Raw genomic sequence first — 14,557 nt, forward strand, 5'->3', positions numbered from 1 at the left:
GAAGGGTAAAGAGGGTCCGCAAGCAGAGGCGAATATGCTGAAGTCTCGTTCTCTTGCTGTTGATTCTGTAGTCAAGAAAAATGGGCTGAAGACACAGCAGTGCTGGAAGAGGTCTGGAGGTATTGGTAACCTCACCGAAATGCTGGGCTCAGTAGGGCTGGAAATTGCTGGGAGAGAGGAGGCCACTCAAGGTGTGGAGAATATCCCTGGGAATGGTGTATTAGGTGTGTGAATGTCTCTGAACAGCTCTATTTTGTTGTTACAGCAGCACTTTGGTTGTTTCATCTACATCTCATTACGTGTGTTTTATACTGGACTTCTACGTGTGCATATCTGTCATATAAAGAAAATATCTTGCACCAAAACACCCTCGGCATTAGCCAGCGGATTTCCTAAAACAATGACCCGCTACCTTTACAAACACTGCAGACTCTTTCTACTCAAGCCCCCCTTAAGGCTGGTGCAGCTTCTTATTCTGGATTGAACGAGCGTCGCAGTAATTGCGGGACCATTTCCGCAGGCTTCGCTCCTCGCTTTGTGTGAGCCCGAGTGGCCTGGCTGGGAGTGAGGGTGGCCGAATGGCAGTGCTTTGGTCCCTGGTGTCCTTTTACCCCTTTATGTATGAGGACAGCGGCACAGGCCTCTGTCTGCGCCCAAAAAAACGTTTCTCCATCCACCCACCTGTTTAGACACTGTGAGAGCCGGTGTTTCAAAACAGACAAATGTCTGTTTAATACAGCAGGATTAGATGCAGTATTCGGGAGAGGTTTTGATGCATATATTTTTGTGTCTTCTTCCTTCAAAATTACTGTAAGAAAGCTGAGGTTTTCGCTTTCATTTTTTAAGCTGTTCGTGAGGCCAAGTGAAGTCAGTAGTGTTAGGATGCTGGGAGGATTTGCCTTAGACCTGTCTCCGAGGTCTGGGGAAGCTGTGGAAACGCTGCAAAGAAGATGTGCAGTTGCTCTGTAAGTGCATGTGTGCTACGCTGGCCGCATTGAATTGCAAATGGATGCAGCTCCCTTTTCAAACAAAACAACCTTAAGAGAATTTGCCAAGCTGTGCAGTGCTCAACAGTGGGGATTGTTGTGCCCTTAGTGTGCGCTCTACATTAAGGCACTTGTCACTTGTTTGGCTTTAATCGTTTGGAGTGCCAGGATCTGTAGTAAGAAGAAAAAGAAAACACAGTATTACCACCTTGACTTCCAATCTTTTTTTTTCCCTCTGTTGTTTTTGGTTTATTCCTTCCTCTTACTATGAATGTTCTCTTGTTTCAGAGTACTTGGTCTGGAAGCGCCCATGACTCAGTGCAGACCAGGAGAGTGGTCATTTCTCACAACATGGATAAAGCACTCAAAGAAGGTGAGTCTGAAGTGGGACGAGAGGGCATTAAACACTGGGCATCTTTTGGCCTCTTAGCAAATCACAACTCCACAATACATCAGGATGTTAGAATATGACCCTACTTTCTTCTTCCTTATCCACCCTGTTTAAAAACAAGGGTGGAAGGTCTTGATCTTTTTAAGAGGTCCACTATAGTAGGTTACTTGATGATGTTGTAGTTTAAGTGACATATTGTAATTTTAGCTCTTTTTTTTTTTAACAGAAGTATGTGAAAATTAAATCCTTAATGCTTGTAAATCAAATGAAAGGAGACTGTTTCAAGGATTCTTGGATACTTGAAGGCTAACGTATTTAAAATACTTTATTAAAAAAAAGTATTAAATTACTTTATGAATAGCAGTTAGCATAATATATAGCTAAAATATAAAATTAAAATATCTCTACTATAGCATATTTCCATTTCTGTTAAAGTGAACCATTATAACATGATCATAACTAAGTAGTTTATTAGGCATCATTTTACATGGATTGTGCCAGATTGTAAGATTCCTGATGACCTATGGAAAGAATGGTGGAGTATGAACATTGCACATCTCAAATAAACATTTTCCAGTTATATGCTGTATTTCTACATGTATACTTTGCATTTTGGATACATGCATTGGAATGTGGAAAATAAACCTTTATGTAACCAGCAAAAATTCAGAGGCAGTGGGGCAGTTTGGAGAGAAACAGCAGCTTTTGTGGAATATTGGAAGAGAGAGTTGTGTTAAACTTCCCTTTTGATAACTTGCACGTAAGAGAAGCCTGTGTGTTTGTAAAAACATGACAGCTCTGCATCTGAGGTATTTATTCAGCAGATCATTCAGACAGACACATAAGTCTATCCTTACTCAGTAAAGCTAAAAGAAATTTACTAATGATAAATGATTTTCTTTTTTGAGTTAGGACCTACATTCATGACAACTCACTTGTCTTTCTACTATTTCTTTTCAGAATAGATACTACCTTCACACTGTGCGTTTTGGACAATAAAGTTGTCAGATTGATCGTATTTCTCCCAGGCCTAATTAAGTTGACTAATGAAGCCTGCTTGTCTCCAGCTACAAAATTTATCATGATGAGACTGCATCTTTCACTCTCTTTGCTCTGTTGCACATAGATTTAAGCAATTTTTTGGGGAACGAGCCCCCCAAAGAAACATCTTTTAATAGAATAAAATGTTCTGTGGAGGGGTCACATTCCTTGCTCTGTAATAATTCTGAACTCTGTAGCTATCTTTATGCCATGAACACTCATTTATAGACTCAGGGTTAAATAATGATAAATAATGATCCTCTCTGTGATTATTTTGCTACTGCTATGTTGTAATCTTACAGTGATGAGAATTAAAAAGCATTCGTAAAATCCAGCTGTTTTGCCTTTCAACTGTCTAGATCTAATGCGAAATTTAACAAAATGTTTTAAAGTCTCGTCAGTGTAGTAGATTTTCAGTTCTCTTCAGGTTATAATCCTGGGGAAAGGTTCAGACTTCTGGCACTGCCACATGAGGTTTTGAGTAGGTGCTGTCAGACTGCCACAGTTTATGGGATTTGGCAATTTTGTTTTAAATCCAGTTTTATTTTGGTTTACCTTCCTTTGAAGATACAAGGGTAACATTTTTAGAGGAGCCAACAGTATTGCTTTCAGAATTTTTATTCCTGGATATAAAAAGACAGCCTTTTGGTTAATTTTGACTACTTCAGCTGTTCTTCAACATGTGTTACATAAATTTTACTTAGGCTCTCATTAGATGTGTTTAGCTACTTTTGTTCTTTTCCTTAGCATCTTTTGTGTAGTCTATTAATACAGTTGGAAGGATAGATACTGGTGGCCATCCTTAGTTTTAATTGAAGGAATTATTTATGTTTCCATTATAAACTGATTTTAGCAATCGGTCTTATTTCAATAAACTTAAAACTATAATGAGCTTTTTCCCCTGGTATTAATCCGCTGATAATAGTTGCCTTGTCTTGGATAGTTTTGCTTCTTGCCAAAGGCAGGATAACAGCATTATTTGGAACTGTCATTCTAAAACATGGTCGCTTACTCTGCCAAAAAGAAACTGCTGTTTATTTCTGTCTACTGCTTAGTTATCTGCTTTTTTCCTATCCTGCATTGACAACATAATAGTACAAGAGGACAGTGCTTCAGGTGCTTTTTTATGTACTTAATTAGAGCTTGCTTGCGTAAGCTGCAGATACAGGGTAGGGGAAAGCTATGAACCAGCCCTGCTGGCAGGCAGCTTTTTTTTATGAAGCATCCAAAAATAGAACAATTGTAAAATAAGTAGTCTTTCCTTGCTGCGTGTGGCAGAAAGATGGCCTTGTAGTTTTAAATCTGTAAGTCCTTTTTCAGTCAGTTATACTTGTGTGACTAATGCTGAAATGAGTTTTTAGCCTTTTATTAATTAATTGTCTTGATTATCATTTGTGCTTCTTTTATTTTGTGCAGAGAAAAGATGGCCTAGTTTTATAAGTAGTTTTAATGCTCTTTGTTTTAACATTTCCTGTTTTTCTTCTGATAACCTCATGTTTTTATCCCATATAGCAGGGTAGTTCAGGCAAATGCCTTTTAAGGGAGACTAATGGGGTCAGATCCAAGACCTTCTTGTGCAATGTGATGTTTAGGCTGAGGGCCATGACCGTCAGCAGGTTTTTCTGCCATGAATTTATCCAGTCTCCCAGGAATTGAAGTTCATTTTCCATTTCAACATCCAGTCATTGAGTATCCCGTGGTATTTCTGTTGTTCTTCACAGTCAGTCTTTGACTTTGCTATCTCTGATGATTCCGTAGTTTGAGAATACTTTGTCTATTAATTAATTATCTATTTTGGGGGGTCATTTATGAGTAAAAAAAAAAAAACAATATGGGAACTCTCACCAGAGCAAATCTCACCAGAACTCCACTAGTGAAACTTTTCAGCTATGACAATTATCTATTTAACCATGTTCTTTGTTTCCTATCTCTTAAAATATTCCATGCTAGGAAGCCACCTCTTACTCCATAGCTGCTTAGCTTCCTTTAAAGCGCTTCTTGACTGAGGCCTTGTTGAAAACACTGGGAATCTGAGTATATTATATCTTTGGATAAGATCTCACCTTTCTGTGTTTTGAAATAGAATCCTTTTTTTTTTTTTTTTCCAGTATTTAGGACAAGGACTTCCTGCTGTAAAAAGATCTTTATTCCACTCTATCGTATTTCCCAATTTAAGATCTGTTCTTTGATATTTAGAAACAAAATTCACAATAGCTTCTGCCATTTTTTATTTGAAAAACTGTATTTTTTTTCACAGCACTCAAAATTTGACCCAAACAGCTAATTAAAAAAAAATCCAAAAGTCAAGAGAGTCCACACCCTTTCACATAGAAGCTACCCAACTACATACGCAATGATAACATCTATTCTGTTAGGAAACATGACCATCTTATAGTGTTTGAATAATATTATAAAATGTAAAAAAAATCATGCAAAGTTGATATTTTTCCTAGCATAAACATTAATAAGATATCTTAAATATAACAAGATATATAGCTAGCACCTGAAGTCCAGTCCCTGAAGTCTGGGAACTTGCATAGCATTTTGCCTTTAATACCGTGGTCTAAATGAAGATTTCATGAGCGTAAGAAACTTTAGTAAATAAAGATAGTTTCAAGCATAAAAGTCATTGTTTTGATTTGTATTGTATGGCAAAAACAATAGCTAGAATACAACAGTGAATAATTGGCATTAATTCCTTGAAATTAATAATCTACTGGAAATGATAGAGTTGAATGTATTCAAATTATTTATAAGCTGTTCTTTAGGGCTTTAATAGAGCAACTTAATATTTTATTTTGATTTAAGGATGAAGGTAGGGCTTTTTTGTTGTATTGGATTTTGGTGGTGTGGGGAAGGAAGTGGAGTAGCTGTAACAAATATTGAAGCATTTGACACTTACTCCAATAGAACAGTACCTTCTCCAGGTACTTTACATTTTCCAGGTACTTTTCATTTTAGAAACCTTGAAATGACTTAGTAAAAATTTTTTAATGTATGCTATCTCAATGAGAGGACTAAGTTTCTTTCTTTATAAACCTTTAATCTTCTCTCTTTCTTTTCTTTTTTCTTTTTTTTTTTTTTTTTAAGCAGGGCAATGTAGAATGAAGTCAGTATTTCAGGCAGGCAAAGTATTCATTGTAAGTTATTATGCTGTTATTACATTATTAGATCACTTTCATAGTGCCAGGAGCTTTCAATAGTTTACTAAGCAGCCAAACAATGTCCTTCAAAGCAGAAAGCAAGAAATGATGGCGTTCATGAATACTTTAAACCAGGGACTTATTCTGACAAATGAAACATGCTTTTTATATTGGAAATCGAAGATCAGGGTGTCTGATAATTGCAAATTTTGATAAAGAAGCTGCTCAGATTCTCATGCGTATGACTTTTCCTTCTTCAGTTATTCCTCTAATAGTTGCAAAATGGGTGGGTAGGTTTTTTTTTCTTAATATTTTCTTTTTTGCACCTTTTTGGCAGTGCTGAGCATGGCCCGTCATGTGTGCTTCCTGAGCTCCTTCTGCTCCCTTCTGGAGCTCCAGGGACATCTTCTACTAAAGCATCAGTAAAACTGGCTACACACAAATGTTGTCAAAAAGAAAAATTAAAACAGTGGAAAATGGTGTTGCTGAGAAATTCGCAATTACACTTACCTGGGTTATTGCTTATAAATATAGCTTGGAATACCATGCTGTTTTTATGGTTCCTGCTGTTTCACTAATCTACTTTCTCTCTTCTATATCTAGCTCCTCTGATCCTCTAAAGCACTGTCAGTATTGTCTCTGAGCTCCCCGAGTCTTGCCACTTGCTTTAACAGTGACTTTGGAGTTGAAACTGAGTTCATATGTTAAGAAAGGTTGGCTTCGGTCTGCCACATCCGAATTAGATGATAGTTCACATAATCAAATCCACTTACTTACTGAGAGGCAGGTATTAGTTCCAGGTTTGTGCATTGCTGGTAACCTGCCTCTCTGACCAAATCCACTTACCGGCTTTGCAAAGTGACCACCAGTAACCTCTCCTAGGTGCAGATTTCTCTAACGTCACCAACTTTTCTCTCTTTGGAGAGAATAATAACCCAAAGAGTGAGATGCACAACCTTTTAACCCATGAGCTTGTGGAGGAGAGGGGTGGGGGGTTAATTCTGTACACCACTGGTGTATTTTCCACTTTTGCAGATTTAGCTATTTATTGCTTTTCTTTTCTCCTTTTAGTGTTTGACTACAGCTATAGAGATTACATCCTGTCCTGGTATGGGCAGCTCAGCAGAGATGAAGGGCAGCTGTATCAGCTGCTCTCCGAAGACTTTTGGGAGATTGCCAAGCAGCTGCGACAGAGGCTGAGTCACATTGATGTAGTTAAAGTTGTCTGCAACGACGTGGTGAAAGCTTTACTCACACACTTCTGTGATCTTAAAGGAGCCAGCGTCAGGTAAAAAAAAAAAAAAAACTCTGCTTTTCGTTAGAATATTCTTGTCTCTGTTTTTACATATCAGAGCGATGAAGACTGCAATGTTTTGATAGACAAGTGGTAAAGAACAGGTTTCTACCAGCGTTAGAGGCGAAGCTTTCTTAAGGGCATCTTTAAGACCTGTGGAAGGAGATGTCTTGTGCTCTTTTCTTAGAGCTCAGATTTGCCTCTGTTTCATCTATGAATCCTTGGCTCATTTTAGGAACTGAGCAGTTTGAGCAGTTCCTGCAAGTTCTGTGGAACTGCCAATGGAAGGAGAGAAGCACTCTGAGAGCACTCAAGGATCAAGAACAGTTATTTGCACCTATCCCAAGAAAAGCACAAGGGTTTAATTCCATTGAATTTCCCACTTCTCTACCTCCAGGAGGCAAAGCCTTATGGTTTCTGACAGTGATCTGTCTTGCAGCAAGTAGCTGCCTTCATTGAAGAAAAAAACCCCTAGATTTTCTTTCTTCATTCAGGTTATCTTTTTGACAGTGCTCCCTTTGTGCACATTGTGCTCCAATTGTAATTGGAAATGGCCACTTCTCCTTCTGTGCCCTTCCCTGGTTTAAGTGACCGTTCATGGGCTTGTAGTTTGGGCTTATGTTTGTGCTTACTTGCATTTCAGTTATCCTAAGTGCAGTATGCTTTCATCATTCACATGGGGCTTCTTTGATATGAAGCTGTTTTGTCCACAATTAGAGCCACGTAATTTGAACTCTCCTTGAGAGAAAATAAGGGCTAGCTGTTTTCTGTCCGTGACCAGTCCGTATGTTGCCACTTGCATTTCTAGCTGTTCTGGTAGAGTTAATATATTCCTGGCAGATGCCACCGTTATGTAGTTAAATATAGTGAAATAATGAAATAAAGAGGAAAAGAAACTAAAGGGTAGTTTCATTCCAGAAAAGCAGCAGCTAACTGGTATGCATACTACAATAGGTCTTACATTAGATCCAAGATGATGCATTATTTCAGCTCCAGAATATTACAGAAATCTATTGGTCATATAAAATTCTTAAGTGTGCTTCTTGCTTACCAAAGTAAAACACTTCCTTTGGGGCAAAGTTTGAATTTGTTAAAGGGTGGCGATGGTATTATTATTATTATTTTTAAGTACAATCTTTTTCCTGTTTGAAGTTGTTGAATTTGTACTTAACGCTATGTGGAGCTAAAATAAAGAAAATCAGGGTATTTTCCATTTGAATTTTTCCCCTATAAAAAGTTAAATGCACCTTAGGCTGCAGTAATACAGTAAATAAAAATTCTTATCACCTTAATGTGATAGTGGGCTTAGGAAAAAACAAAAACAAAAACAACACAACACAACTACAGCTGAAAATCTTGTATGGGTTAAAGTTTTGGGCGCGTTGACTTTTCCTGCCATAGCCTAAGGCTGTGGCTTCACAAGGAAAGCCTAGTTTGGTGATGCAGATCAAAGATCCTACCAGCCATGTGATACGAAGTGTGAAGCACTAGTGTATCCTCAAGCTGCTCATCCAGACCTGCTTGAAAAGCCTGGGAAGCTCTGTAGAAATTGGACAGGGCTCGCTTTTTCTCAGCAGGCACAGAGTGTGCTCAGTGCTAAGCCATGTGATGTGGCAGGTTAACAGAAATGGGACTGTGTGCTCATACCTGAGGCAGATCGAAGTTGTACTCCCAGGTGATCTGAGAATGCATGTAAAAAAAACTTGAAAGCACAATCAAAGATGATTATACTGCTTTTTTATTTCTTAAAAGAGCCACTAGTGAATTAAAGATTTTTTTTTTCATTATTTAATTATCTGCCTTCTACTGTATTGTTTGCTGTGCTAGAGCCTGCTGACGTGTTAAACCATGGGCTGGGAAGTACAAAGCATGTCACTTCCAGCTAGAGTCCCTTGAAAAACTTTCAATATATTTCAGTGTATATGTATATATGTGTATGTGAAGTTTACAGCTTAAATACAGGAAACGTTGTTAGCTAGGGAACACAGATTTCATTGATCTATCTTTGCTTTGTGTCCACATTTTAAAAATTCTCATAAGTTTCAATGTGAATTCAACATTTTTCTCTCAATGTGTCTAAAAATGAACCCAATTAGTTTAGGGTGAGGAATGTTGTGGAGCAGAGACTCTAATTAGTGTAAGGTTTTTCTCCTGTTGTGGTGCTCCCTGCAACACTGCATCTTGTTTCCACAGCACTGGGTTTTGCATTTCAGCGTGGCAGCAAAGGGCATTCTGCCTGCTCTGAATTAACTAATAAAGTTTTAGATACTTCTTTTTTTTTTTTTTCCCAACTCTGGAAAGGATGCTACCTAAACCTTTTTGTCTCATTTTTCCTGTATGTCAACACACGACTCTAGTAAAGTAATGGAAAGAAACCATCTGTCCTCAGGAGGACAGAAATGTGGGTTTCTGCACTGCTAGGTCATTTGCTTCAGCCATAGAAGTTTCTCTGTCTTTACTTTTCCACCTTCACTATCTGGCCTCAGTCCATGGTGTCTTACAGTCGGGCTGCCCAAGGGATGGAAATAAGCAGTGACCTCTGAGCGTGAGGCAGGTGGGATGCCCTACTCTTGCTTTCCCTCTGACAGTGCAAGGCTCCACTTCATAATAAATAGCTCAAGGTCAAGGGCCAACAAGTGAGAAGAAGCTCGCTTATATAAGGGAGATAATAGAGGAGAGCCAGGGAACCAGGAGGAAAAGCCTGGCAGCATCAGGTCCCTTTCCCTTTTCTTTTATCTGTGCATTCACTTTCTTTATAGGGGGCTGGCTGCCTTTCCTGCACTTCTGCAAAGCGAAGCAAGGGCAGAGGCACTTACTTAGCCATGGGCAGCCCATCTATGATGGCACAGAAACATTTCAGTTGACTCAAACTTGAAACATTGGAGGGTACCTTGAGGTCCAGCTGAGGCTATAAAGGACCCTGTTGCTTTTGAGTTGCTATATTTGCAGCAATTTGGATTTAAATAGGAAATGATTTGATTGCTAGCATCATTTCTGCACAGAAATGAGATTTGATACTTTTCCTGTGTCCGAAGTTTTGTGGTAGAGAAGAAAAGTCAGCTTTGCATTTGCTGGTAGAGGCCATTGCACTCTTCCCTGTTGTACTGACTCCAGTGCATTGCACTGACCAAGTGCATCCTACTGGGCAGGCTCCTGCAGCTGCACGGAGGCTCGTGTCTGGTGGCTCTTGCTTTATAGCTGCTGTAGCTGCCTTTTCTTCCCTGAGGTCTCATTCACGCGTTCTCTCCTTGGTTACTTTATACAGAGCATTGTAAACAAGCTGAATCCTGGTAGTGCTGTTTGATATTATGAAGGATGGATCGTGTGCTGAGCAGGATGGGAAGTAATCCTGGAGACCTGCTTGCAGTTGGGAGTCTGAGGGACTTGGCAAAATAAAAACAAATAGTAAATGTCTTTCTGTGAAGTCCATGTGGAAGGAAGGAAGATTTCCTCCCACTTACTGTGGGCTAATAATAACCACATCAGATATTAGTACAGAACTATTAACATCTGATATGTAGCACTGTGGGCTGGTAGTTACCAACCTGCAGTGAAGGCAGTCTGTAAAATGAAATGTGGAGGTTGTTAATCTTCATCCGTTCTTGAACCTCTAGGTTCTCGAGTAGCTCTCAGTGGAAGAAGTATGAGACAGTCTGATTTTCTCACATCTTTCAGTGGGGCATGTACCTTTTTTTGTCTTTAAAATGCATCCAGGCATCTTGATTCCAAAAGCAGAAGAAAATTTATTTCTGCAGCTAGGGGGTATGCAGTGTGACAAGCTGCTTTTGGCAGGTTGACTGTGCCATGGTGTCTGATGGGATGCTCAGCCGTGTGTGTGTGTTTTGGCCTGGATTTGAAGCTAAAGTCACGACTCAGCCCTTGGGGGCTACAGGCTACTTTCAGTAAAGTCCCAGGAAGCATGAAGGAGGAATGTGGCAGAGAAACCGCTCTCTAACAAGTGATGGGTATGATAAGTTACTTGGACGTTTAAGATGATATTTGGCATATTTTGATAGTATTACCCTCATTTTCTGTCTCTTCCTTCCTCAATCTGTCAGTAACACAGCTCCGTTCATAATTCTCTTGGTTCCATGTGAATACCTTTGTATATGTAGGATATATAACTGCTGTATTATTGTGCTTAACTGTATTTATTACAATGTGTAGTATGATGTAACACTTAAAAGGTGCTATCACTCACAAAGTGATCAAGGGTGGCTTAGTACAAAGGGAATTTAGATGCTTGACATTTAATTTGGTTAATCCCGTACAGGCATCCAAGTTGTCATGATAGCTACTACACACCTCCCACTGTTCTGCTTTTCTTTTTTAATGCCATTTGCCTCCCACAAGCTAGGAACACCAAGAGCTGCTTATTGCACTTGTCCTCTGGAAATGACTATCAAGAGGATTAGTCTGAATTTGTAGAAGGTTGTTGCAATGGGAACAGATGTGTGAAAATGCTAAGAATAAAACAGTCTTGAAAAGCCAGGTTATGAACATGTTGTTAAGGTTAACTCATGGATGGTGTCTGGTCTGAAGCTCTCCACTACCTCCAAGTATCAGAGAGGGAAGTCTGGGCAAAAAGTTTAATGATTCCTGTTTGCAACCCAGTATTATCTAGACACTACAATAACCATAGGAGCCTCATTACGCTTATGTGGGTCATACTGCATTTTGTAACTCATTTGTCCATCCTTTGGGTCTGAGTGTTACATTTTGTCTTGTAGGAGCTAGCTGTGACCAAAGAGGTCCTTGGAAATTTTCCTCTACATATAAATAGAGGAATTATCCAGACAGTAAATATGAGGTGAAGTGAAACTTGCTGGTATATCTTGATAAGATGGCTAGATGACTGCTAAGGAAATACTGGGGTTGTCTTTTTCTCTCTTTTTTTTTTTTTTAGCAGGTACTTTTTTCAGGTGTGTTTGTGATGTTGTCTTATAAAGGCCTGAATTAATTTCTTTTATTTCTTAGAAAGTTCCAACAGACCAAGCAATTTTCATTGTCCTGCAGTGTCAAGAAGCTTAGAGATCTGAGGGCGATGCAGGTAAAGAGCTGCAGGCTGCATGTGGTGCTGGTAGCTCTCAATGGATTTAATGAAAATGCGTGCTGTGTGGAGCGTGCTGATGAGCAGCATTGAGAGCAAGTTGCGTGTGTACTTCAGCTCACAATTGCACTGATTGAGACTTCAGTGTAACTTTGTGAGACTCCCTCTTGAAATACTGATTAAAGAAATGGCAAGAATGAAGGGAGCGTTTTGTGAGATTTTCATGAGAAATTGACCCTCATGCAATTTCCTGTAGTTGTTAACATTTTGAGAACTTTTTGTCTTGATGATATTTATTTACTCACTTCCTGTTTCTAAAGCAGACAGATTTATCATGTCTGTCATCGTGAGGTTCCTGGTCTCCCCTGTGCACATCTCCTAGTGAGTGGATTTATTTCTGAGATTCCTACCTTGGGCCAGTAGTACTGCCAGTCCATGAGCTGGACCGTCTAAATGATATCTTTGGGATTGTTTTTATTTATTTATATATTTTTTTTCCATCTTCTTTTAGGAAACCTTAAGTTCTCCTACAAAGCCATGTGGGTTGAGTACTTAAAAATAGAGACAGAGCTTGTATCCCATCCACCAAATTTAGGAGTTTCTTAATATTCTTGCGTGTATTGAGCCTTGACAAGGGGGTTACTGGGCAGTCCTAGTTAGAACTGGGGGTAGCTAGAGGGGATCCTCGGTGAAAGGGTTGTTTCCTTGAGGTCCTGGCTTTGGTAAGCCTGAAACTCGAGTGACAGATGGTATTAGGGATTGATTTCTATAATGTTGGTAAAATTTTAACTGCTTGTCTTCAAAAACACCAAAGTAATTCTACTTTTCTGTGGAAGTTCGCTGCTTTTTCAAGTGCTGTGTAAATTCCTGGGTTTGCCATAATAAGGGACAAAGTCGTGCAGCAACCTATTCAGTAACTGCGTGAAGAGACCTCGTGGCTGGGGGTAGCTACCTTCACTGTCATGTGCTCACAAGCTGCACTACTTGGAATAGTAGAAAAGCATTCGTTTTGGCAGCCCCTTTTTACAGACCCCTATTCACAGGGTGCTTTCTGATCTGCCACTCGGTTGGGGCAACTAAAGGAAAGCCCTTTGCTTTCTGAAAGCATGAAACTATGTCAGATAGCATTAACAATTCCGAGAAAGCTTGAAGAATTCATAGGTGAGAATTCATAGGCGTAGAAACTCAGGCACAAGGTTAATGATGACCTGGTAGCTCATGGTGAAGTAAAATGTGATGATGCATAAGCATGTGTAAAGCCTGAGTTCTGCCTAGTGTTTTAAACCACAAAGCCACCTGCATCTTGATACACCAATATGTGTAACTGCTACTTCAGGCTTGATTGCTGAAGAAGATGCAAATGAATCAAGTTGCCACTTGCTGTCATTTTTCTTGCGCCTAAAGCGGATGAGATGATGCCTGTCTTGCAGCTGTTTGCCACAGTGCCAGGTTTATATTACTTTGCCATGCACAGTTGTGTTCAAAATTTATGAATAATTGGCTAGGCTTTCAAAACTCGCTATAAATATATGCATGCTGTTTGGTTAAGAGTTTTCTGTGATTGCTAAGTGACTTATGGTTTGGAAAAATCCAGCCCTCACAGTTCTAATAACATGTATGTCCAAAATTGTGTAGAAGGATAAGTAATACCTGTGTTGCCATTTGTGTGATTTAATAGTGCCTTAATAACTGTTGATGCAGGAGAGATGTAGTGGTGCTCTGCCTCTCGCTGCTCTGTTGCTTTACTTGTAGCTGTGAGGAGGACCCTGAGCTACATGGGATGCCATTTTCTGGGTAGACCTCTTGTTGATAGAGCGGATTTTCCCTACAGGCTTGTCAGTGGTCAATATGGAGGCAAACAGCAGTATAATGTATAGTATAATGCAGAGGAGGATCTAAGCCTCAGTGTCCTTCTGCCTGTCTCACCATCAGCAAATTGATTTATGCTCTTATGCCCCCTGCTTCCCTTCCTGCTTTGAGTCTCCCCTTTATTTCTCTTGCCCAAACAGTGATTAAAACATCTGAATTTGTTGGTAGAAACTACAGCCCTGTTTGGCACTGGTATGCAGGGCTGGTTTAGTGGTGAATTTCCTTTATACCTTTCACAGAAATCTCATATGGACCTGTGCCCTCCCTGTTGCTTTTTAGATCACAGTTTAGGTACTCTTTGGCTAGGGGAAAAAATGAAAGAGCCCTCTTCCAGAAATCCATGTCCTCTTAGGTAATGGTGATAATTCCAGAAAAAATTGAAACTTCCCTTAATAATCTGGAGAGTGTGCAGAAAAGTGTTCCCTTCCCCTTTCATTCCTGCAGGCAAAAACACATTAGATAAATTAGTTGGATAAGAACCAAATATTTGCCATTCTGCTTGTTTATTCTGTTCAATTTATTCTGTTCAGTTTTCTGTTTGTTTTCTGTTGACTATGTACCAGAAAAATCCTGGCATGGGTCCAGCTCAGGCAAGCTGTATGTATTAGTTGTTGACTGTGGATAGATTTGTACAAGAGGGAGACTGATGATGAAAACCAGCTTTTTTTTTGGATGATAGCATAGGTGCAGTTAATGTTCCAGGGTGTTTGCAATCCCAAACTGGCTGAAATTCCTCAGGAGATTTGTGCCAAGTATGGATGGTTTTAGAGGTACACTGAAGAC

The 14,557-nt window shown here is 39.5% G+C and overlaps 1 protein-coding gene across 2 annotated transcripts in view; it reads left to right on the forward strand.

The window, feature by feature from the left end:
* The first annotated feature begins 1,231 nt into the window (after positions 1-1,231).
* The window catches only part of SNX25 (sorting nexin 25), a 58,780-nt gene continuing 45,454 nt past the window's right edge, over positions 1,232-14,557 (forward strand). The window contains exons 1-2 of one of the 2 annotated variants that reach the window (XM_088524647.1): positions 1,232-1,359; positions 6,633-6,849. In XM_088524647.1, the coding sequence (XP_088380773.1) occupies positions 1,254-1,359; positions 6,633-6,849 (323 nt within the window). In that variant the 5' untranslated portion in view covers positions 1,232-1,253. The remainder of the gene's footprint in view (positions 1,360-6,632; positions 6,850-14,557) is intronic. The other variant, XM_088524648.1, reaches the window with a different exon arrangement.

This window comes from Tinamus guttatus, unplaced genomic scaffold (assembly GCF_059628265.1).
Source record: "Tinamus guttatus ecotype Peru unplaced genomic scaffold, ASM5962826v1 Tinamus_guttatus_pri_ptg000213l, whole genome shotgun sequence".
Lineage (NCBI taxonomy): Eukaryota > Metazoa > Chordata > Aves > Tinamiformes > Tinamidae > Tinamus > Tinamus guttatus.